At 42.5% G+C, this 24,742-nt stretch overlaps 3 protein-coding genes across 5 annotated transcripts; all 3 read left to right on the top strand.

Moving 5' to 3' along the window:
- Window positions 1–714: 714 nt before the first annotated feature.
- LOC115686741 (protein PSK SIMULATOR 1) lies at window positions 715–7,114 on the top strand. 3 transcript variants are annotated; one of them, XM_056308468.1, is made up of 13 exons: window positions 715–874; window positions 1,146–1,693; window positions 2,170–2,276; window positions 2,381–2,473; window positions 2,557–2,647; window positions 3,115–3,208; window positions 3,725–3,822; window positions 4,290–4,359; window positions 4,480–4,583; window positions 5,477–5,593; window positions 5,749–5,825; window positions 6,172–6,216; window positions 6,297–7,114. In XM_056308468.1, the coding sequence occupies exons 2-13, from the start codon at window positions 1,373–1,375 to the stop codon at window positions 6,820–6,822; spliced, it is 1,743 nt and encodes a 580-aa protein (XP_056164443.1). In that variant the 5' UTR covers window positions 715–874; window positions 1,146–1,372; the 3' UTR covers window positions 6,823–7,114. The 3 variants fall into 3 exon arrangements, with proteins under 3 accessions (XP_056164443.1, XP_030467988.1, XP_056164442.1); XM_030612128.2 differs by having other exon boundaries at window positions 716–874; window positions 1,963–2,276; XM_056308467.1 differs by lacking the exon at window positions 5,477–5,593 and having other exon boundaries at window positions 716–874; window positions 1,963–2,276.
- Window positions 7,115–7,707: 593 nt separating this feature from the next.
- Window positions 7,708–16,401, top strand: LOC115686742 (embryogenesis-associated protein EMB8). The gene is made up of 14 exons (XM_030612129.2): window positions 7,708–8,046; window positions 8,287–8,376; window positions 9,373–9,434; window positions 9,890–9,990; window positions 10,750–10,839; window positions 11,472–11,594; window positions 11,971–12,048; window positions 13,235–13,320; window positions 13,455–13,503; window positions 14,731–14,787; window positions 14,870–15,000; window positions 15,076–15,159; window positions 15,606–15,672; window positions 15,800–16,401. The coding sequence occupies exons 1-14, from the start codon at window positions 7,766–7,768 to the stop codon at window positions 16,244–16,246; spliced, it is 1,746 nt and encodes a 581-aa protein (XP_030467989.1). The 5' UTR covers window positions 7,708–7,765; the 3' UTR covers window positions 16,247–16,401.
- Window positions 16,402–21,265: 4,864 nt separating this feature from the next.
- LOC115686759 (GRAS family protein RAM1-like) lies at window positions 21,266–22,877 on the top strand. Its single transcript, XM_030612154.2, has one exon. It carries the CDS (start codon window positions 21,311–21,313, stop codon window positions 22,721–22,723), a length of 1,413 nt encoding a protein of 470 aa, XP_030468014.1. The 5' UTR covers window positions 21,266–21,310; the 3' UTR covers window positions 22,724–22,877.
- Window positions 22,878–24,742: the final 1,865 nt, after the last annotated feature.

Here is a 24,742-nt window from a genome sequence, read left to right as displayed (position 1 = left end):
CGCATGATTCCGCCTTTTTCAGTGGAACGATCGAACAACGGTGCGCATAGAGGTATCGACGAGGGTGGGTTGGGAGTAGGGGGTGGCGGGGGGTGAACCGAGCTCTGTACAATCGTCTGAGAAGAGAGTTCTTTCTTGCATGCGGGTACTAGCACTAAAATAGAGTCCGGGTTTCAATCAATCGGTCGGGCTACTTTCAGCACGATCGCTCCGGATCCAACCGTAAGATCACGAGAAACTTCACGTCACGTTTTCCACGGCTAGCTATACTAGGATATGATGTGAACTGTTGGATTCCGAGTTCATACAGTGACTTTCGTGAACTTTTTGTACCATGTTGTGCCGCTAGAGCTTGCGACCCAAAAAGCAAGAAATTTGGTACGAGGCACGAGCGCACTACTTTAGGACCAGGACAGTCCATTGACATTTTGCTCACCGTGTTATGATGATGTGGTTCTGGAATCTAGCGACTTGGGCCTGGGCCTGGGCTCGCATCGGCCCACGCAGGGCCCGAAACGGCGTCGTCCTTCTGGTCGGGGTTGGGCCCGAGCGGCGAGGTTGGGCCCGGCCCAGCCCGACCGAAGCAGTCGTCTGAACGGTGAGATTTGCTCGCCGTGGACACTGGACCGTGGACTGAAAGCTGAGTACGACTTTGACCCCGAGAGAGAGAGAAAGAGAAAGAGAGAAAAGAGAGTCCGAGGGTGTGGCAGCTTGCAGTGCTGGTCTTCCTCCTCCTTCGTCGTCGGTCTGTCGCCATCCTCGTCAGTCGTCTCGCCGACCAGCGACCTTGCCCCCCCCCCCCCCCCATAACTTCTGCAATTCGCCGAAGAGACCCTTCTCGACGCTGCTCTGCTCTCTCTGTTCCGTTGCGAAGGTAAAAAAGCCTTTTTCTTTCCTCTGGTTCCGCTCTCGTCCTTTCGTCTCGATTGAATCGTTCGTCCGCCCGTTTGTCTGCGCCCATTTGGGTCTCCAATGGCGCTCGCTGTCGCGAGCTCTCCCCGTGTTTGTTGCTCTCGGCGCTTTTTGCTGCCCGGGAGCGTTTCTTGCTCGATTTTGTCCGGATTCTTGCTAGCTGGACTCTTATTCCGCTTTCTCTGCTTGTTTCTGCACATGGGTTCGCGGCGTGGCGATTGGTTTGTCGACAGCTTGGCGATTCGGCTCCATTGGGCTGAGGCTGAGGCTGAGGCTGAGGTGGCGATCCGCAACCGGTACTGCCCCCGAAAAGATCATCTGGGTATAAATGCGGAAGCGCATTGAACTGGATTCCTGTTTCCTTGATGGGTCGGGATAGGTCTTGACCGTGGCCTCTTTGATCTTGTGAATACGTCGGTAATCCAAGTCGATAGTTGGAATTGGTGCTTGCTTTCTCCAAATGGGTGGCATTTGCTCGCGGGGATCCAGTGTGGATAATGCTCCCAGTGGGAGCCTTGCGAATGTGGACGGTAGTTCTAGTACCGACTCCAATGTCCATCGGTCTGGTGGAATGCCCAAGAAAGGAAACGACATTTCGACTCCGGCCTCAGGTGGAGAGGTTGGGGATGAGGAATTGCGGGAGCCCTTCTCGGCTTCTGCGGAGAATGCTCGTTCATGTAGTTTGAGTTCGGAAGATCTTTCCGATGGCATTCCGCGCTTGTCGAGAGCATTGTCACAGAAATCTAGATCGAACAGGTCTAAGCAAGTGACGGTCGCTAAGGTGAGTCAATTTTGTGTTTTCTGATTGCTGTTATTCTTTCTCTCTCCCCTTTTGTATGGCATACTAAGAAATCATGGGTTAGCATTTACAGGTTACAGCTTTCCCCTTTTTCACTAGGCCGGTTATTGCTTTATTTCCTGCTTGTGTGTGTGTGTGTGTGTGTGTGTGTGTGTGTGTGTGTGTGTGTGTGTGTGTGTGTGTGTGTACTGGATTGTGGGCATTCAATGTTATAGCATGTCCTTTAGTGAATTGTATTCTTTGGACGGTAGGTATCGGAAGTTGGTACACTTTTAGGAAAAGCTGGAGGGAAGGCGGTAGAAGTTTTAGACACGCTTGGAAGTAGCATGACGAACCTGAATCTTAGCAGCGGTTTTACCTCGGGAGTGACTACAAAAGGAAACAAAATAGCGATTTTGGCTTTTGAGGTTGCGAATACAGTTGTAAAGGGTGCTAATCTTATGCAATCCCTCTCGAAGGATAACATCAAGCATTTGAAAGAAGTGGTGCTTCCCTCAGAAGGTGTGCAAAATCTAATAGCAAAAGATATGGATAAACTTCTAAGGATTGCTGCAGCTGACAAAAGGTAGGAACTGCATCGACAGAGCTTGCTTTTGCAACATATCATATTTAAGTCGTTTATATGCCAACGGATGTCAAACTTGTGATTCTTTTTGGTATTGTCGACAGAGAGGAGCTGAAAGTTTTCTCCGGAGAGGTGGTTCGATTTGGAAATCGTTGTAAAGATCCTCAGTGGCACAATTTAGAACGATATTTCGAGAAGTAATCCCCATGCATCAAGCTGTTTTAGCTTGTATAGTATCTTTGCAAATGTGGGACAATGCCTCTTTCTTTGTTGTACTTAGGTTGGATTCAGAGTTTACATCCGAAAAGTTAATGACGGACGAGGCGGAAAGGACGATGCAGCATTTGATGGATCTAGTTCAGTACACAGCTGTGAGTATTCCAATATTGAATATACCTGTCAATGTGCTATTTCGATGGTGAAAAGAAATTTGAACAATGCATATTTAGCCATAAGAATTTTCTCTCTCGTCATGATTTTTATGTCACAAACGACTTACTGGGATCAAGGAGTGCAGCTGGTAGAATGTTTCTTAAAGCCAACTGATTATATGTGAGGAAATTTTAATAGTTCTGGCCTAATAGGCTTAGAATAAGTGATGTATTCTCTTTTTAATCATGGAACTGACCTGCAACTCCTCTGAACTAAAACATTTGGCTATGCATGATGTCCCTGGCCATTGTTGTTTAGTTTTTTCCACAAATCCTGATGCAACTTTGTAAATGGTGAACTCTTAGATTTCTGTATAATTCAGCTTCTGGTCTTTTTTATTCATCTTTTAGAATAAAATTTGAGAGGGAAGCAATGACAATGACTGGTCCTTCACATTTGGTGGCAGGAGTTGTATCATGACTTGCACGCCTTAGACAGGTTTGAGCAAGATTATCAGCGCAAGCTCCAGGAAGAGGATAACCCGAATGCTACTCAAAAAGGTAAGTCATACTTCAAAATATCGTTACCATAAAACTGCCTGACTGATGATCAGAAAAACAGAAATTCGCCTTACTGGAATCACATGATTGTTGGTTTTCACTTATCTGAGAATTTGTAGGCATTACTTTAATCTATCTAAGTTTTACACATCATAGATGACTTTTGATGTTGGCAATTTGTAACATGTTGCTTTGGAATCAAATTTGTCGTTTTGTCTAAATTGGCTGTTTGTTCTTTCCGAGGTTGCATCTATAATCACTGTGATGTCATTTTGAGTCTAACTTATTGTTCAGTTGTGTTTTTCGAAGTCAATCTTTCTATGGATGGGGCAATTGGATGAGGTCACATCAATATGAGTTTCTTGTCATAAATGCATTTTGCCTTCCCAGAAATGCTTCGGTTTGTGTCAATTTGGCCTGTTGGCTCTTGAAGATTTGAGCTACTGGAATACAAAAAGTCTTATGTAAGATTAATGTAAGATTATTTTTGACTTACTTTTTGTGGTTAACATATAGGAGACAGCCTGACGATATTGAGGGCAGAGTTGAAGAGCCAGAGGAAGCATGTAAGAAGTTTGAAGAAAAAGTCGCTTTGGTCAAGGATTTTGGAAGAGGTGTGAGTTGGTACTGCTTTCGCTTTTTCTATTTTATGCTGGAGATTTTCTCATCCACCTCATGATATCAATCATCAAGTATGCAAATGGAACCTCAACTTTATCGAATGACTTATAAGTACGAACAGAGATGTTGTTACTAATGTAATGGTTGATTCACTTTGCTCTTTTTACCTATGGGGAAATCCAGATTGTGATTGTTGTTATGCTATAGTTCAATATTTGAAGCTAAGATCGTAAGTTCACTTTTTAGTTCATGAAGAATCAAAGTATTGTGTTTGCATCCAGCAGGAAGTAGTCTTAAAACCAACTCATGCAGTCATGTTTGTTAATTACTTTCAAAGATTCAAACTCCTTGTGCTTGAAAGTCTTGCTCTGACATTCCAAATGAACATTCTCATCTTGTACAATGATCTATTATACATCATATATGTGTATGAGAAGACAAAATTGTCTTCCTTTTGTAGGTAATGGAGAAGCTTGTTGATATAGTTCTTTTCCTACATTCGGAGATTCATGAAGCCTTTGGTACTGCTGGTATGCTTTAAAATGATTTTATATTACTTATGCTCTAAGCAATGTCATCTTATTGTCAATTTCAGTTATTCTGTGGGAGGGATTTGTCACTTATGAAATCTTTTTTCTTTGACGTTGCAGATTCTCATAAATCCTCAGGAGGTTCAGCGAGCTGCTCTAAAACGTTGGGTTCTGCTGGTCTTGCTTTACATTATGCGAATGTTATTGGTCAAATCGATACTCTTGTGAGTCTACAATTCAATCTGATGCTGAATACTCTGATCTTTCATGTTTGCGGTAAAGTTTCATTGGTAATTACTGTAGCTGATTATTGTGCTTGTGCTCCTTAGCAAGAACCATGAAAGCAAATAGGAAAGAGAAAACTAGGTCCTTGCTGAGTCTTGCTTTTCATTTGCCAAAAAAATTGCATCCTCAATGGAGGTAGCTATCTTCAGCTGTTCCATAAGCCACTCCAACAGAAACTTCTCTTTGTTGTTTGCGCATGGCTAGTGTGGGTTGTCAACGTGCATATATCAGATAATCAATAAAACTTGTTCAGTCAAAATCGTACCTATAGGCAAACTGCTATAAGTGGGTAACCTAGGAAAATCCTTCATGATGTCGCCATTCGTTTGAAATTCAATAGCAATGGACTATAAATAAAGATGTAAAAACAGTCGCTGTGGATGAGCCACCATGAATGATGATTAAATGAGTTAGTTTTTAAAAGAACCATTATTCTAATAAAGAAGCATATTTCTAGCAAACTTTATTCGGTCAAACTTCTTTTTTAAATTTTTTTGCTAGTCAGTCACACTGCTTTTGGGACAGAAGCCTCCACCCCCCCTCCCCCTTTGATTAATTTACCAACTAGTAAAAAGACGGCTTATCTAACTCAATGCACTTGGCCGGTTTATTGGCGTAGCAAGTTCTCAAGAACTTTGTGCGTCAAGTCAGAAGCCTGATTGAAAATTGAAAACTTTCAGTATATTAGCGCATGTTTTATTAGCTAATATACAGTTCTCCCATGTTTTTTTATGGAAAGCGTATAACATTGAATACTGTTTCGCATTTTTCAATAAATAGAAATGGAAAAGGTGTATTTTTATGTTACCAACTGGAACCTCGACTTAATTAGGTATCCCGCTCGGGTTCTGTACCTCCTAATTCAAGAGAGGCTTTATACCAAGGGCTACCTGCTCATGTGAAGACAGCATTGCGCTCAAAGTTACAGTCATTTCAACGTGTAGAAGAGGTATCAACTTTCTACATTGTGGTGGGAATGTCCCTTAAATTCCTGAGGACACTGATGAGAATCTCTCAATGTTCATAAACTTCTTATTTTGTCACTTTCCCGTTCCTTTCATAGTCATTATAAGCTACATTGATCAATTGCAATGGTGATTGCAGCTTTCTATACCACAAATTAAAGGAGAAATGGAAAAGACGTTGCAGTGGCTTGCTCCTCTTGCTGCTAATACTACAAAGTAAGAGTGCTATAGAAAAGTGATCATTTTGTTATCATGGTTGCTCATCTCATACTCTCCTGGATCTGTCTTACACCTTGGAGGCATGCGTACCATTTTATAAATGAGTAGCTGAGGGCCCCCTCAGTATAAAATGTCAAATGTCTACATGCCTTCAAAGTTGTGCTGTAGCTGCTGTTTCTGGAGTACTATCAAACATTATATCCGATACTATATGCCGTCATTTTCTGGTTGTCCTGCTTTAATGGTGTCGTAGTACATTCTCTTGGTTCTCCGCAACTCATTTTTGTTTGGCAAAGCAATTATTCTCATTTGATTCATTCTCTCTCTCAAACATCGTCGACAGAGCCCATCATGGCTTTGGTTGGGTCGGAGAATGGGCAAACACGGGGTAAGTTTCGACAATTTAAAGCTTTGCCCTTTTCTCTTCCACGATGACTTCATAGTCAATCTTTTAATGTTTTTTTACAGGTCCGATCTGAACCGGAAACCTACTGGCCAGAATGACTTGCTCCGCATCGAGACTCTACACCATGCAGATAAGGAAAAGACCGATGTCTACATCCTTGAGCTGGTGGTGTGGCTTCACTATCTTGTAAGCCAGGCTAGGGCTTCTAATGGTGGATTCAGATCTCCTGTTAAATCTCCTATTCGGTCTCCCAACCAAAGTACAGTCCAGTTACCTATGCACAGCAAGCCCGTATCTCCATCGTCTGCTTTGACAATCGAAGACCAAGAGATGCTTCGCGATGTGAACAAGCGGAAACTGTTGACCCCGGGAATAAGTAAGAGCCAAGAATTCGAGACTGCAAAAGTAAGGTTATGCAAGCATCATAGACTGAGTAAAAGCAGTAGTCACTCCCCAACCAGGGAAAGCCATAAAGATCCGTTTCCCCTTCTTCGGCGGCCGTCTTCTTTTCCCATCATAGATTTCGATATCGACCGGATCAAAGCACTGGATGTGATTGATCGGGTGGACACTATTCGAGGCGGTTGACTCTGCCCACCGAAGTAGGCCGAGTCTAGGTTTTTCGCCTCGTGGGTGGTAGGTCCACCGCCTCTCTGTTTTGGGTGCTTTGTCTATGGCGAAGTCCGCGTCGCTCGAGCTAGTCTGCAGATGAAGATTGGAGCCCAAGAAGTTGCTTGCAGCGGTGCAATGAGCAATAGTGCTTTTCGGTGTAACCTCGGTGCTGTGGGGAGGTAGCATTATAATTTTGTCAAATCCCCTGTATGCACAGAGAGACTACTTTGGTCACTCTGCAATGTTTCTCAGCTCACGGTTCTGTTTCTATATGTCCTTTGTTCTGCCTTGTTATACATACATCTCTTAACAAATCTAAAACATCGCTAACGCGATGGATACGGCGAGAGAGTAGCCCGCCTGCGCGGCATTCGATCACGGTCGAAGCGAGTGAAACCAGGGCACGGCTTTCATGGGGGTTACCCCGATATTCATACTCGAAAATGGCCAGAAGAGAGCGGGGATTCGGTCGAGCTCAAAAGTTGAGCTTCACCCGGACCCGAGCCATGGTGGGGGATCTCCCCGGAATCCGCTTCTTGCCCTGACCGCATACGTCACGAGATGCTGACGTCAACCCGGGACCGCCCGTTGGCCTGTGAAAACCAGAAAACAGCTTTGGCTCGTGACGTCAACCCGGGACCGCCCGTTGGCCCGTGAAAACTAGAAAACAGCTTTGGCTTTCACGGTGTCGCGTACTGTCGGTGCCGCCGACGTGGCGAGCCCCCATTCGCCGAGGAAAGGCGCTGCTGCTTGGGCGAGAGGCCAACCAACCGTCCAACCAACGAACGCCTCCGTTTCAAGCCTAACCGAAACAAAAACACGCACAAATCCAAATCCAATTCCAAAAGTTTCGGTAAAAGAGAGAAAGGGAGAGAGAGAGAGAGACTCCTCTTCTTCTTCTTCTTCTTCATTGTTCATAATGATGGATGGCGCTGGCGCAAGCTCGGCGGAGAGCAGCTGCGGCGGCGGCGGCGCGTGCGCTTACGGCCTCCTGCTCAGCGCGCTCTCCCTCGTTCCGATCTGGCACTACGCTCTGGGCGCCTGCCTCGGGTCCGCCGTCTTCCTCTACCGCTTCCTCGAGTGCCATCTCTTCGAGGACCTCGCCTCCCGCCTCCGATCCTCCCCTCCCAAGCTCACGTTCAGCTCCTCCTCCTCCGTTTACGCCGCCGTCGTCTCCAAGTGCCGGATCCTTCACGGAAAGTAATCTACCTCGCTCCTCCCTCCCTCCCTCCCTCTCTCTCTCCCTCCGAGTCGATAGTGATGGTTTTGGAATTTCCGATTGGTTTTCCCGTCCGTTGCGGACGAATCGGCGGACGGCGGAAGTGGAAATGAGCTCGCTCGATTTCATGCTGATATGGATTATGAACGTGAACGTTGAGAAATGGAGCTTTGTTGAGAAGATTTTGTTGGAGCTGTCTGGCTAATTTGAAAAGCATGCAGGTACTTGGCGACTCCATGGCTCGCGAGCCCTCATGTTCAGACCGTGTTCCTAAATTTCTTCGGGAGGCCGCCATCTTTCAGCTACAGAAGGTGATGCATCTGTATAAATCATATCATATGTTAATCCAGAGTGAAGATGTAAACTAAGCATCTCACGAGGTGAAGCCTCCTTCGTGGAGCGGTAACTGTCGAATACATGCGTCTTGCACTTGTAGTGTTGTGCTATGCCACCGAAGCAAGTGTCGGAGGATGATTCAAATATAGTTTATGTCTGGAGTCCAAGTGATAGAATCAACTAGCTCTGTCTGACAGGGTTGCTTTATGTTGGTGTTCTGGAAAATGCAGCAGCCCTGGTATAATGTGCTTGTTTACTGAGAATGACTGATGCAAATGTATGAACTTTCAATGACTTTCCTCTGATTTTATGGGCTTTTCCGCGCCAATTTACTGCATTTCACGTTCTTAACTAATTTTCATGCTCATAAATCAGTATAATGTAAACAGAGTTGGCTTTGTCTTTTTTGAGGACGAAATGAAGCTTTAGATGATCTATCAAGAAGAATGATTTTGTGAAAGATGTTCAATTAGGAAGGAGTTCAGTGAAGTCCAGGAAAAACGGAGCAAGAGCTTAATAATAAAGACCTCTGGAAGATCCTATGGAGGACATGGTGTTTGATGGAGTGCAATGGCAAGAACAATTCTTGTGGCTGAACTTGTAGAGTGGGAGATTTAGTAGTTGTTGCCGATAAGCAATAGCAGTCTTTCAATTGTCGTTAGTTTTCAATAATTTTTTATTTATGCCCTTATTCAAACTCATCTTGGTAAGATTAGTTAGAGATTTTGACTGCAGTTTCAACAATGCCTTTGGTATTCCGTTGCCGATAATTTTACTCTTGGTCAACATTGTAACAAGGGGAGCTTTGCTGATTGATTACCATGATAGTATCTTAAATCATATCTCTGCTTTTTTCCTTTCATTGTTCCCTTTGCAATGAATTGATAAACAGAAGTCCAGTGACAAGCAAACTGGGCAAGCACGTGCGTGTTGGTCTGATTTAACAAATCTACACCTGCTTTTTCTTGCAGGCAAATATTTCGGACTTCTGATGGGGGGACAATTGCTTTAGATTGGGTATTGAGTTCAGATGGTGAGCCCGAGTTGCCTGTTGTTGAACATCATAAGTTCCTTACACTTCTGGAATAATTTCTTTTTCATTTTCTTTTGTCATCTGTACGATAATGTTTCAGTTAGATTGGTCAATTGACTAGCACTTTCAACTCCCAGGTCGTTGCTCTAAAATATATAAGTTTCATTCCTTATAAGGAAGCAATGTGAGGCATATATAGCAGTTACCTACCCACAGCCAATAATAATAAACTATTTGCCGTTTTCCATCTCAAATTGGGGTAGAACTTGCGGAAGATTCGGTCAACTTTCATTTATTAATTAGTTATATGCCTCTCCTTGTAATCTAAATACTTAATATAAGTCAAGTGCAGACCGTGTGATTCTTGCTCATTTACTAAATAACCTACTCAACACTGTGCAGTCAGGGGCACATATTGATTACCTTCAGTGAATGATGCTGATGAATCTGTGCAGTGTCTGGAGGTGCCTTTCACATGGAAAGTTCCATTTCGAAAGATGATACAACTCCCATTGTGGTGGTGGTTCCTGGCTTGACAAGTGATTCTTGTTCTGCTGTAAGTACCTTCCCTAGACGAAACCCAAAATTCTTGATGGTTTTCTTGTGATATCAATCTATGATATGATAGGTTAGAATTCTATCTAAGGACTTAAAGTTCTGAATCTTGTCAACTTTTCTAAATGGCGCAAGGATTTCAAAGAATTAAGTTGAGCAAGAATGTGGATTCTTTTGGTGTTGCTGATGTCTTGAACAATTGTTTGCTTTAATTATCAATTGATAATATCCTTGTTGTTCCTTTTATCAGTATAGTGGTTAGATAGGATGGGTGATTTCTCTATGATGCACGTGGCTTTCATTTTTCCTTTGATTGAAAGATAATACCTTGAGTGCCATTGCCTATCATAGATATAGGTCTCTCCATCAGTAGCAGCTCTATTCGGGTAGTGATCATGAGTAGTTCTTGCTCATTTGTTGGCAAATTTTTTATAGCGGTCTGCAATCTGAACCCACTTATGCAGAGCCAGTCTGATTCATTTCAATCGAGTGAATGAAGTTTGCCTGATTTGTAATTGCAAAATGGTAACCCAAAATATTCATGTAATTTCACAGTTAACCATGTATCAGACGAAAAAATTTTCCGTGACAGCACATGCATAATGTTTGCAAGTAGCCCTTCTTTCACGCCCTTGGACCATTAGGATTGCCTAACAATTGGGAAGGAAAATTTTTTAACACAGATCTTTTACTCGTTAAGCTTTTGTTTATTGGCATTAAATGGACAAGTTTCTATCATGTCTTTTAATTTCTCTTGCAGTATTTAAAGCATCTTGCTTTCAACACTGCCAAAAGCGGATGGAATGTTGTTGTAAGCAACCATCGGGGACTAGGTGGTGTGTCAGTTACGGTAAGATTTATTGAAGCTAGAAGGTTAAAGATTTATAGTAGAAGGAAGATTGTACAATTGATGATGTGGCTTCATGACGTTTGACGCTTATTAGTTTGACAACAGTTGTATGTCTGTCTAATTTGCTTGTTTCTTTTTTCTCTGATTTTTCTCTCTGAAATGAAATTCTGCATGCCGCTGCACTAGCATGGTCTCTTTCAAGAGCATCCTATTGTTCCAAAGGTTGGACCCGTAACTATATGCTATTAAAGCAGTGAAGTCTGGGATTTCATCTTGTTCAATATTTATATCCTTTTTGCAATGAAACATTCTATATTCAATCTATTTCATGCTTAAACCATAGAAATTACCTGCGATAGATCTCTGATATAGTGTAGAAAAATTGTTAAACTTTTGATGGTTTGCCTAGACATGTCAGTTTTTACATGTAAGAAATTTGCTATACTGTGATCTTGAGTTTTATGGTGATAGATGCTAGCTCGTCTGCCAGTTCTTGTTTCTCTTTCTCTAAGTGATTCTTTTCTCCTATTCTGTTTAGATTTCCATTTCTCATTTCCTCATACATTACAGCACATTCCCTGTTAACAACTTTTCATGAACTGCTGATTATGAAATGATTCTAATAACTGCAGTCTGATTGCTTTTACAATGCTGGTTGGACGGAGGATGTCCGCGCTGTCATTGACTATCTGCATAATGAGTACCCAAAAGCTACTTTATTTGTCGTGGGAACTAGCATCGGGGCCAACATTTTGGTAACTTATATCTCTCATTGAAATCTACCTTTTGCATGTTACTTTAAGAATGTTCAACAATTTCCATCACTAGAAGGTCTATTTTGAGAGTGTCGTATCATATATGATCCCCTCGTAGCAAGAAGTTGCAGTCTTCATTGCTTTTTGTTTCTGTTTTCCATTAAAGCTTGCACATTTATTATGACGAGAAGTTTCTTTTCAACCCATGGATTTCTTTCCTTTATAAATGTTCACAGCGGTTTTCAGTCGAGTATCTCTAGCCCTTATCCTTGGGAAAAAGAATATTGCTTATTTTTAAGGTCTCTCTGAGGATATATGTTTCTATTATGTACTACGGCAGTTTTCAGCGGAATCTTGACACAAATAACTGTTTCAGGTAAAATATCTTGGGGAGGACGGAGAGAATGTTCCTGTTGCTGGCGCTGTTGCAATTTGCTCCCCATGGGATCTTTTGGTTAGTTCAACTTCACTTAAATTGAATAGAACTTGAGCAGTTATATATCTTCTGGTATCAAAATAGGGCATAAGTAGTAGTCTCTTTAGAATGGAGAGAATGTTCTTGTTGCTGGCGCTGTTGCAATTTGCTCGCCATGATTTTTTGGTTTGTTTTCGACTTGACTTAATTTTGCTAGAACTTGAGCAATCATACATCTTCCTGTATCAAAGCAGGGCATAAGTAGTACTCTCTTTGGCACGAAGACCTTATAGTTTGCTATCAAAATTGAAAGTTGAAAACAGGAAGAGAACACATGAACTGTTATTGGACACCAGTTGACAACATATCATGGTGCATCGTTTGAGAAAAATGTACAGCCCTTGCATATTTTACGGCTGTACTACTGCAGGAATTTAGAGTGTCCTGTATGCGTCTCCTGAGACATATGAGATGGCGCGAGAGTTTTGCCTCTATTGTTCTTTCGGTAGATCCAATCTTTCTGCTTTTAGATACAACAGAAAATATAAGCCGTTCTTACAAGCTATTATCTTTTTATTGACCTCAAATTGTGGGATGCTACCGGAAAATAGATTGAAAAGGTTCATTGACAATTATGTTTTAATCACAGGAGCATATAGCATTTCAATAATTATGCCTTTTATTATCAAGAAATATAGGTATTGCTGGTCTTTGAACTTCTGTGTTTTGAGTGCATTTTTTAGGGCTATAGTTATCTTGTTCCTTTCACGAGACTAATGGTCTGAGTTGTCTTGTTGTGTCTCAACCTTTTTGAACTCTTTGCTGTCCCTTTTGCTTCCACTGCCTTAGTATTTTTCATCTTTTCTAAGTCCATTTATACCTTGTCAGTCACTATAGAATTCCTAAATGTTGTCCTTTGACATTGGATATTTTATTGGCTTCTCTGCATGCGTAATCTTAGAAAGCCTTGCTATCATTTCTTCTGCCTGACTGCTGATAGTTTCCTCCAGGGGAAATGATATGAGAAATGCATGGACAATTCTTTCTTCTCTTAAATTCTAGTCATTTAAAAGTGGTATGGATAGTTTCTCGATTATGTGCGTACAACTGGAAGGAGCTGTTTGCTCTTATCTCTAATTGCGGATTGGTGTAGAATTATCAGTAGATAACATTGTTTGTAATATTACTGGAAGGAACTGTATGCTCTTCTTTTTTTTTTATGCAGATTGGTGATAGATTTATTAGTCGAGGACTACGGCAGAAGATCTACGATAGAGCACTTACCATTGGCCTCCAAGGCTATGCACAGTTGTATGTCAATTTCATAGAGTGAATCTTTCTGCGTCAGACATCTCTTCTATTACTATATAATTGAGCATTATTAATGTCAATAGGATTAATCTCCGCATATTCTTAGGTTGACATATTTTTAAATGGTTTTGCAGACATCAACCCCGCTATTCTCGCCTTGCTGATTGGGAGGGCATCAGAAAGGTTCCCTTTTCTTACGCTTTCTGTATTTGTTTTAAGTTTAAGAGCAACAAATTCTGGATGCTCCCTGATTTAAAAGAACTCAATTTAGTCTCTCTGTTATCCTTAGTAGTCAACTATAGGGCCCAATCAGTATGACGCCAATTACAAATTGAGCTCAATCAGAGCTCATTTCTTTATTGAAAAAGAAAATCAGTTTTTGGGCTACCAAACGTGATTAAAGACTAGTGTTATAACATTGGTTTATTTTGGCAGACTATAAATAGGTTAAGAATAATATCCAATTCAATCTCATATCATTTGTTGCACGTGTGAGAACACGAGTAAGGGAAGTGTCTGTGTGCATACTTGGGTATGCATGCTTTGTCCATAAGAGTGATCAATTGATAGATGAAAGTAAAGTGTAATTTAGCACCAAGAAGCATAAAGAAGGTCAGGGCATGTGAGAGATGACTTTTGCATTGTTTGTCTGCGTCCTGGGTACCTTTTCTTTGTCATTCACTGCGCATTATGGTCATGGTGGTTATGTCTGGCTTCATTTCCTGGGTCTTCTAATTGTATCTAGGGTTTCATTTTGATAAAATAGTGCTATTTCATTGAGAAAGGGCTTCTTTTTCCTGTGCTCGAAGCTGGGGTAATGCCTTTAATTAGATCAGCATATCTAGTAGAGGTTGTGGGTGTACTACATTAGCCCCATTTTTTGTACTAAGGGCATTGGGAAACATTTGATTCCACAGAGTTCCAGTTCTTCAGTCAAACGATATGAATAATGTTTACTATACCTCTGGAGATGTGTAATGTATATATTTCTCTACTTTAAAGGTTCATTGTTTTCACAAATTCAAGGAGGGGCCCTGGTCTTTTTCATTAACTTGTGCTTAGACAGCGACATCTAATCTCAAAGTCAGCTCACTCAAATTAACAACTCAGGCAGTAGGCATGGGCAATATTATACCTGCATTCTTGAGATATTTGGCTATAGAAATTTTCAAAGTCTTCACATGATTAAGAAGGCAACCTTCGCTGTGCATTGTACTGCCGGACTTCGTAGGACATCGATTTTATTGGCATCTTTTTATGCTTTTTATGGATGCCAAATTCGGCACTAACTAGACTTTTCAAGTTCGCAGTTTGTCACCGCGCATAGTACATAAGAGAACGTCTTGCTTCTTTGTGGTTAGTCTGATTTCATCTTGCTAATAACGCTCGATATTCTTCATGTTCCAATAGTCACGCTCTATTCGAGATTTCGACAATTACGCTACCTGCCTTGTTGGGAAATTTGAGGTACTGATATCATGCTCTTCATATCCTTGCCATTTTGGTTGTTCTTCTGTGAGTTCATTAATATTGCATCATTTCTACTCAGACAGCAGATACATACTATCGGCGTTGTAGCAGTGCTAATTATGTAGGAAGTGTTGCAGTTCCACTGCTGTGTATCAGTGCTTTAGATGATCCCGTTTGTACTAGAGAAGCCATTCCATGGGATGAATGCAGGTTGAACTTATGTGGTTCACACTATATTTTAGACTTATTATTTGAGCGCCCGTCCTAAAACTTCATGTTTGGCAGGGCAAACAAAAATATAGTTCTGGTTACGCCAAGGCATGGAGGGCACTTGGCATTTTTCGAAGGAATAACTGCAACAAGCCTGTGGTACTTCATGGTTCAATTTCAATGCTATATTGATGTTTTCGACTCTGCGTTATTGAAATGCCAGCCTTCCTCCAAATGCATCAATCACTTAGCTTCTAGGAAAACTCAAGTTGTTCTGTGCTAGAATATTTAGTTTGTTGTCGTACCAGAACTGCAAGTTTTTTGAGTGCTCACTAATTTACTCTTGACATTTATTTTGTTGGGAACATTTTGTATTTAAGGCGACTCTTTAGTTCTTTGGATCTTGCAGTCTACACCCATCGTTTTTCTTCTGTTTGGCAAACTTTAGCCGTTGGTTGTAAGATGCAGGATAAAAGATAGAGAACCTTGATACTGAATATCAATTCCTTCTTCATTAACATCTGTTTATCCTTCTCGTGTCACATCAAAATCTTCTTGTTGGTCTGATGGATTCTTGTTTCATTATTTGTTTCACTTTTTACCAGGTGGGTACGGGCTGTCAACGAGTTTCTTCACATCCTACATTCTAGTCCATGCATGCATGTAAAGAAGGTACAAATCACCATTTGTGGTGCTTACTTTTCCCTTGGGAAGAGAGAGATATTATTAGTAAAGCTCATAGCTTCTGAAACATCAATAATTTAGTACGCACTCAGTTATTGTCTTCATGTCACTGCAGAGTCAAACATCTGCTCTGCACTCGGCTCTGGAGTCTTCAATCGATCAGGGTCCTTACGTGAATGTGGCTGATGGAATGGTGGCTGCAATGGGAAATGAGCACACAAAAGATGCTGTGGTCGAAGAAGAAACGGTACTACAAAAGAATCCAAAAGTGAAAACCGAGGAAACATCTTTAGATGCAGAGAAGAACGCCCATATAGCAGGAATGAACGGCAGTTCCGAAATCTCTCAGAATCCTGTAGGCACTCAAAGCGTCATGCCAATGGATGTAAATTCCTCGGTCTTGAGGAGTATAAATCAGATCGTGCGAGTGACTAGAAGATCTATTTGGCTGCTTGCGTATATTGCTATAGTTACAACTTGGCCAATCATCGGCTCAGCCCTTGGCATCGTTTTCAAAGGGAAGCTTAAAAACATGTTACCTGCAGTTCTGCGTAGAAGATAATTGGCCGCAGCGCTCCCGTGGAAAGTAAGTTGTATCATGAATTATTATTGCCTTCTCACTCATTGTGAAGGTTTTATCATCGTCAACGGTGAAATTATCTGTCAAATCCAAAAATATTAATAGATACACGAAACAACGGAATTATCAGACCTGAAGATCACTGGGTTTCTTTCTTGATGCCCCGGCCGTTTGAATTACCTCATGTTTTGCATCAAGGTTAAATTCGAAAGCAGCCTCATCTTCGAATAAACCGATTATCGGTTATAACCGACCGGGCATTACAATGAGATCTAATGACATGCGTCGATATCTTCTCTCTGTGCTCGCATTGTTCATACAAAAGAAGCTTATAGTTTTCATCTCCCAAAAGTCTTTCCATGGTCGCATCGTTCTATGCCCCGGTTCATAGGACATCTGGATATCCCAGTTTATGTGAATGCAACTGCTGGAACAATGCCAAGGAATTCATGCGGATCTCCATATGTCTCTCCCTCGGTCAGGACCGTAGCGGAAGATGAAGAACGACATAATTTGGAAAAACCCGACTTTCTCTCTACTCCTAATATTGGGGCGAAAAATCAAAACTACGTAAGATCAGATAAATACTCGCACAGCAGCTCATTAAGCCAGAAACTGCTGCGTGCCATGCCTTTCATCGACCGCGAACGCCGCTAGCCAAAGCTCCTCTCTCCTGACCACAGATGGGCTCTTCGGGACCTATACAGCGTATGCGAGATTCGCCTTGGTAAGGACCTACGTAATCCCTCATTTCTCATTACGTGGTACGACTTTCCACTCCTTCTCCTTTTCAAGACCATGGCCCCCTCTAGTGACGGTCAATGTACGGCCAAAGGGGCTCGTAGCGGAAGCCTAGAAGGTGGCCCTCTCGATGAGTGGAGGGGGTTTGATTTGTGACTAACATTGCCTCTTCGTGCGTGCGAGGTGAGCAAACATACGACTCTGTTCTCAAACTCTCTATCCTACGATCGTGAGCTTTTCGTCCCGCTGATTCAATGCTCTGTTGAACTTGAATTGGTCCATAAAAAAAAAAAAAAACAGAGGACTTGTCGGTTCGTATGAGCTGCTGTCTGCTTTGACTAGTAGGCTCGACCCTCCCTTACAAAGCTATGGACACTTCTTCTGAATCTTCCCCCCGACGTAATCTTCCATTCTCTCAAAGATCATGGTCCTTCCTTTAATCGAATCAATTTTAATCTCTCGAGATCACGGCTCGCGATACATTAGAACCTGGTTCTTATTTAGTCGATACTTTTTCGCCCGTTTTCAACCAATCACGAACTTCTCCAATACCGTAAACTCAGCCGATGTAAACTTTCGGAACCGTCGAGCATTTTCTTCCCCCCAAAATTGTATATATCGCGCGTATCCTTTAGGATTCCCAAATAAGAGTCGAGGGTGACCGATTGCAGACGGCAGGATGACGCGGCCGGAGTGGTATCTTACAAAGGGGTGGTGAATCTGCCGTCGCTTTTGATTAGGACAAAGGTCTTAGGTTGAGAAAGCGACGTCTTTTTCTATTTTTTACTCCCCCCCCCCCCCCCCATTCAAGATCACGGATCGAGCTATGAAACGAAGAAAACAGAATCGACGACCCACTTGCGCTTTTCAGCATTATTTGCACCCCCCAATTCAAGGGCGTGTGCGGAGGAATCGAACCTTCCTGCTTTGTACCAAAAACTGTGCGCACCTCCTTCCTGGAAACTAATATTCAAAACCCCATGTCCAAACACAAGAAGAAAGAGATAAAGAAAGGAGAAGAAATAGGCAGGACAAGGACATGGCAAAATCCAAATCGGCATCCCCCATTGCGATCTCAGCCTCCGTAGACGTAAGCCTTTGGACTCTTGTCGCGAGGAAGCATCTTCACGACCCTTTTAGAAGTTTGTTCAAGACTTGTCCTGCGCACCTTTTGATATTACAATAAGCCTCCTCGTCTCCTAGCGTTTGAATCGGTCTCCAAGAACTTTCTCCGCATTTTCTATTCGTGCTTTCGTTATGGAGATAAGGATCGAACTTGTCTTTCCAAGGCTCGGAAAATTGCTCGCGAATCTAATGAATTGAGAATAGGGATCAATCTTCTTTGAGATAATTATAAAAGGAAAAGGTAAGAAAACAATAGAGGGAGAGGAGGAAAACGGGGGGATGCAAAAAGACGAGGTAGCAGATCCGAGGATCGGGCAGTTAGGATGATGCTTGACTTGGAGACTTCTTTACATTAAATTAACCCAAAGTTGTGGACTATGTATCCGTTTCATCTGTTTTCCTATATGTGTACAAAGAGGGCTCAATACTTTCTAATGAAATTATACGGTTATGTCGAAATCTACGTGTACGTCGGGAACTGTTTTCATCTGCAGAAGGGATCGTTAGATGCGGGTTTTGTCCGACTTGGGAATCTTATTTCACGTAGGTTCGCTTAGTATTTGCAATTCGACAATGTACATTTATCTAGTACTCGCAAAGGCACACATATCTTCCGGCGGACTTTCGAAAAATCGGCATCGTCGAATGAGAAAGCGAAATTTGCCGACGCGGGCTATCTATCGTCCTTGGGCGAGAAATTCCCTCCGATCACGCCTTTTAATTGGCCGGTTACAAATTGCAGACATCGCATACATGCAAATATGACTTAACAGAAGTATGTGGTTCACGTACGTATTTGCACGGCCACAGTACCACGATGTGTGATCTCTTTGCCAAAAGGAAAAGGACGAGATGCATTGTGTTGTGTGGCCAGAAGGGGAAATCGAGGAAGTAGGCTTCAATTTCCAGGTTGATCTAACACGAAAGAATATTACCAAGTTCCGAATGTTTATTGGCGGATTAGACCAGCGGAAGGGCCAAGAACTATTCACCACTACCGTATTAGCAACAAAATAATATCACCAAAGTTCCTCAAAAACAATTGCATTCTCACTTTTTCTTTCGTATGGTCGGGACTCATATCACACGACCGTCGAATACTTATTTTCCTTGTGAGAACGGAACATCTGTCTTTGACCGGACCAGGGAGATGAATTGGCGTGGTTGAAGAAAACGTTCCGGACATATCGATTTTGGCAATATCCCCAAGCATGTTCGATGTATATGCTCTTTCGGAAATTCACGTGTCTAGGGTGTTGGTAATGGTGGTTGCATAGGGGAACCTAAGCACGCCATATGTCAACCTTCGAAGCTCGTATCAACCACCCTTTCCCCCTCCAAATTAATGTAGCAACGTTGCGTCGACATAATCAAAAATGTTTTTCTTGGGCAACAGCACAACCAAAATCAATCGAGCAAGGGGCCAAACATCGTAATTAGTGACGTCATAAAACTACACGCATGTCCTCCACCAAGAAACCTTTGAAAAAGTCAATCTCCCGACGCTTGCCCCCATCTTGTTGTGCGACTTTCTAAGGTTGAGAAGAAAAGAAAAGAGGGAAGAAGGAAACAATGCACACACCCCCCACTTTGGAATCGTTCAAACGGCCTTCTCAATGCGAGGAAGTTTCCTCCTTGACCCTCCTTAATTAGTGGCTTTAAATTCTTAATCTCGAGTCAAGACATGATCCACTCTTTGTTCTTGTTTTATTCAAAGGACATGCCCGAAACAAGAAGCGGCATCAAGGACACATGAGTTCTTGATTTTTTCTTTTGTTGTTATTACATGATTGTTAGCATATTTGAAGTGGATATAGAGGAGGTCTTTAAAGTTAAAGATCATCGTTTCCTTCACCCATTTGATTATAGCCACGATGAGACTATGTAGAGTATAGTTTGCATGCATTGGGAACATTTACAAGGTTTCGAATATGCTTCTAGGTAATTGAACTCCTAACCCATGATTTTGTCCACGACAGGTTCGATCGAAACCGGCGTACAACGTCGTTACGGGTTAATATTAAGGTGATGATTAACGATGTGGAATCGTATATGATACATCTAGGCTCGGTTTATGTACGCATGTGACCTTAATTTTCCTAAAATGTCGTGTGGGCATGGTACAATCCAATGAGGGGTCGCACGTTCAAGATCCCTTAGGGTCATTGGACCCTCATCCATCTTTGGCGGGAAATTTTAATGTAATCTTTCCGGTAGATTTTCGACAGAAATCGCCGAGGTAGCTAAACTGAGATTTCGCGTAAAAAGTTTAGGATCAAATTGGCAAAATCGAAAAGATTTAGGACCGAATGACAATCCCCACAATAGATACAAGACCGATCGGATAATTTTTCTTTAATTCAACAGCTTCGGAAACTGTACATCAAGCAGTTCCATCGTTTCACAACATAAGCCGTCGAATACTACTGTTTACTCACAATTAGATACTTGGTGTAGGGTATATGCGATCCAATACCAAAAAATTATACTAACCAAGAGAGGAAGGATTTGGAGAGCTCCAAACTAACTTTCAAAGCACGGTGAAAAAAGGCAAATTTCAACAGCTAGCGTTGGCTAGGATTTGAAAACAGCAAAGTAGAGAGAGAGAGAGAGATTTGTTCAAGCATCTAGAAGAAACGTCGAGTCATCGAAGTGGACGGTAGGGTTAGGATTCCCCTTTTTTCCCGCTGCTTTTTGTCGACTGCGTATGGCATCTTCTCATCCTCCTCAACTACCAATGGACCGCCATCCCCAGAAATCCCCCATCCTTGTCCTCACCATAGATATATGCCCCGGATTTATTCTTCTTTTCTCCCTAAGTATCATAGCTATCAAAATGTCTCTTCACCTGAGAACACCCTACCCATAGTTTAGAATTAGCAAGAAAAATAAAAAGATGCCATTCTAATCTCGCGATGTCATTGGAGCAGGAATAAAGAAAGAATACAACTCTCTCTCTCTCTCTCTCTCTCTCTCTCGCTCTCTCTCTCTATCTCTTGAATTGGCTTCTCGCTCCCATGGGAACATAAAATGACACCCTGAAATTCAAAGTCATGTGCCCCTTCCACACTTCCATAAAAGGGTCTTGTGTGTTCTTGTTCCTCTCACCTACTACATTGATTCTCTCTCTCTCTCTCTCTCTCTCTCTCTCTCTCTCTCTCTCTTTGAAACTCTCAACCAATGGAAGAAAGAGAAGATCAAGACGAGCTCTTGAACCTGAGCCTGGCCATTGTTTCGTCAGGTTATGGTGATGAGGCCAGGTTGAGGAAGAGGAAGAGATCGATGTCTAGGGATGATAGCGGTATTATCTTGAATTCTTCCGATGCGTTTGAAGGACGCGAGGGCAAGATCTTCAAGCTCCTCCAGATGAGAGAGGAAATGCTCAGTACCGAGCACAAGAGATCGAAGCAGATGAACCCACATCAAGAAGATGGCAAGGGGCTCCACTTGATCCACCTGTTGCTCATCGTGGCCACCGCAGTTGACGAGAACAACGCCGGCTTGGCCCTCGACAACCTTGCGGAGCTGTACCAGACCGTGTCGCTGACCGGCGACTCAGTGCAGCGGGTCGTGGCCTACTTCGCCGATGGGCTCGCCGCCAGGCTTTTGACCCGGAAGTCCCCATTCCACGACATGATCATGAAGAGACCGACCTGTGAAGAGGAGTTTGTCGCATTCACCTACCTCTACCGGGTCTCACCGTACTACCAGTTCGCGCATTTCACGGCCAACCAGGCCATTCTTGAGGCCTTCGAGAGAGAGGAACAAGTTAACCACCGTGCTCTGCACGTCGTCGATTTCGACGTATCGTATGGCTTCCAGTGGCCTTCTCTCATCCAATCTTTATCCGAAAAGGCGACGAGTGGGAATAAAATCTCCTTACGGATCACCGGCTTTGGGAGGAGCCCCGAAGAGCTCCAAGAAACCGAGGGCAGGCTAGTCAGCTTCTCAAAGGGTTTCAAGAACATAGTCTTTGAGTTTCAAGGCCTGTTACGAGGATCAAAGCTCGTAAACCTAAGGAAAAAGAAACAAGAGACCGTCGCGGTAAACCTAGTTTTCCACTTAAACATGCTGAGCAATTTCGCAAAGATCTCAGAGACTCTCAAGTCGGTACATTCACTCAAGCCGTCGATCGTGATGCTTGTGGAGCAAGAGGGTAACCGAAGCCCTCGGAGCTTCCTCTCGAGATTCATGGAGTCCCTGCACTACTTCGCGGCGATGTTCGACTCTCTAGACGACTGCCTTCCGTTGGAAAGCTCGGAGCGGCTGAGCATAGAGAAGAACCACCTCGGCAAGGAGATCAAGGCCCGGTTGAACTACGAGAAGGATGACGGGAGCTGCACGCGGTACGAGAGGATGGAGACGTGGAAGGGGAGGATGGAGACTCACGGTTTCGCGGGGATGAAGCTGAGCTCCAAGTGCATGATACAAGCGAAGCTCCTACTGAGAATCAGGGCACACCATCGTCCTCTTCAGTTCGAGGGCGAGAACAGCGGGTTCAGAGTGATCGAGAGAGACGAGGGAAGAGCGATCTCTTTAGGGTGGCAAGATAAGTCTTTGCTAACAGCCTCTGCATGGCATTGTGTATGGTAGAGAGAGAGAGAGAGAGAGAGAGAGAGAGAGAGAGAGAGAGAGAGAGAGAGAGAGAGAGAGACTTCTAACACATTCATCGATTATTATCATTGTTATTGTTTTTTGTAACTGCGACAGCGACTAATGAACAAAGTTCCGCAAGATTGCTTTCTAAGGTTGCTTTGGTTCGATCTCTGTACTGTATCTTACAGTCTACGTACGTTGTGTTCTTCAGTTCCAACACCTCGTATTTGCACTTGCAAGTATCAATACGTCTGTGTACGTTGGCATTCACACCTTACGTTTATGCTTGTAATAGAGAGAGGTTTGACCTCCGTGATTGACACGATAATCATGGTCTTCTCAACTTAATCATTTTTTAGGTCGTTTGCTCGGGAAACCATGTTGGTATATAGATAGATCGTCTGTAAATCCAATGATGAAAAGACACTACTTTGGTCTTCCGAAGTCAACTCCTATAACCCCCTATTGCACCTTCGGTCCGTTTTAAAGAAACAAAATTTTTCTCCTAATTATATACTTCTATGTTCAAAACAAATTTTCAGTTTCTACGTACCTTCGAGCTGGTCTATATGCTAATCTAAACTTCGCATAGCCTGAAGATAATTTCGACATAGACATTGAAGACCGGCCGATCTAATCGGACACGGAACAATGGGCCAATTCGTGCATAGGGGTGAGTGAGCATGGGTCGTGCAATTTGGTTTCGATGACGAGCCAAAGGGAATCGAACTGAACTAGTTTGGTTTGGGAAAAGAGAACCAAGTTGAACTAAGAAAGGGCTTAAAACTAAACTGTCTTAGTTCCATTTGTCATATGTGTCTGAAATATACTTCTTCCATTCAATTTTCCATCAAAAGTCAGCTTTCCAAAAAATGGGAAGAACTAAGAAGGATAGGTATTTGAAGCCAAAACAATGTCGAGAGATGGCCTATTGAATTGATCTAACCACAATAGGAAGCTCTATCATAAGGAGAAAATGAAAAGTATAAATAAATTATTAAATTGGATTTTGGAAAGTAATCTGGGCTTTCAATTCGCCAGAAAGTTCTTGTAATTTCAAGATAATTGGGATCCTCTAAATTTAGCTACATTTACCCCCTTAGATTCTTCTTTCCAAATTGGCCCCCGTTTCCATCTCAATCGTCAATTAAGGGCGCGAATGATATGTTTTTCTATTTTTTTGTTCCCGGGAACAGGTTTTGAAGAGAAATCTGTTTGGTAAAAAAATTTCATTTTTTTATTTCTGGGACAAATTTTGATCCAAAAATAGATTTGGAACAAAAATGAGAAGTTAAAATTTTCTACTTTTGTATTTCTGGAATAGAAATACAAATAACAACTCTTTTTTATTGCTCACCCTTGCCGCCCACCGCCGCCTACTAGTAGCTGGTTGCCGGCCGCCGTCGCCGCCGCTCGTCGGCCGGCGGGAATATAAATTTTGTGTTGTTATCAAACGAATTTTTATTTCGGGAATATAAATTTTATGTCGTTATCAAACGCTACTTTTTGTTTAGAAACTCGTCTAGGAAAGAGAAATAGAATTTTCTATTTCTAACTAGAAATAGGGCCGGGGAAGAGAAATGTTTTCATTCGCGCCCTAAATGTGCACGACCCCTCCTTTGTCCTTGACGAGGATAGGGGAGGGGAGACGGAGGCCCTGTTGGTCACTCGAGCCTGAGTGGCGACGTCAGGGTGGTTGACTAGTGGCATGGGCGTGCGGCGGCAGCGTGATTGAGATTCTGGCAGCTCGAGTGCATTAGTGTCATGGTAGTGGTGGAGGAGGAAAAGAGAGGGAAGCGAGTGTGTGACGGTTTGTATAAACTTAGTTAAGACATAAAAGGGCATATTGCTCGGAATGTAACTTTACCAGATAAAATTATCTCAAAATATAGATAATCTCAATTCATTTTGACCCTTTTGTGAACTGCACTAAATACAGCGGTTCAAATTGTGCTCAACCTTACCATAGTCTGTCTCTATCATATAGGCCAAATTATCTAAAGAAAAATCCAAACT

This window comes from Syzygium oleosum, unplaced genomic scaffold (genome assembly GCF_021117445.2).
Source record: "Syzygium oleosum isolate NSW1041296 unplaced genomic scaffold, Sole_v2.1 Sole_v2.02, whole genome shotgun sequence".
In the NCBI taxonomy this organism is placed as follows: domain Eukaryota; kingdom Viridiplantae; phylum Streptophyta; class Magnoliopsida; order Myrtales; family Myrtaceae; genus Syzygium; species Syzygium oleosum.
The sequence above is the reverse complement of the archived record's forward strand: the minus strand, read 5'-3'. Positions and strand labels throughout refer to the sequence as shown.

Bases quoted from the DNA above. Each gene is read 5' to 3' on its own strand.
- LOC115686741 (XM_030612128.2), top strand. From the start codon at position 1,373: ATGGGTGGCATTTGCTCGCGGGGATCCAGTGTGGATAATGCTCCCAGT. The intron at 2,474-2,556 runs GTAATCCCCATG...TGTTGTACTTAG, and splicing joins TTAGAACGATATTTCGAGAA to GTTGGATTCAGAGTTTACAT. The intron at 2,648-3,114 runs GTGAGTATTCCA...ATTTGGTGGCAG, and splicing joins ATCTAGTTCAGTACACAGCT to GAGTTGTATCATGACTTGCA.
- LOC115686742 (XM_030612129.2), top strand. From the start codon at position 7,766: ATGATGGATGGCGCTGGCGCAAGCTCGGCGGAGAGCAGCTGCGGCGGC. The intron at 9,435-9,889 runs GTGAGCCCGAGT...GAATCTGTGCAG, and splicing joins TTGGGTATTGAGTTCAGATG to TGTCTGGAGGTGCCTTTCAC. The intron at 15,001-15,075 runs GTTGAACTTATG...CATGTTTGGCAG, and splicing joins ATTCCATGGGATGAATGCAG to GGCAAACAAAAATATAGTTC.
- LOC115686759 (XM_030612154.2), top strand. From the start codon at position 21,311: ATGGAAGAAAGAGAAGATCAAGACGAGCTCTTGAACCTGAGCCTGGCC.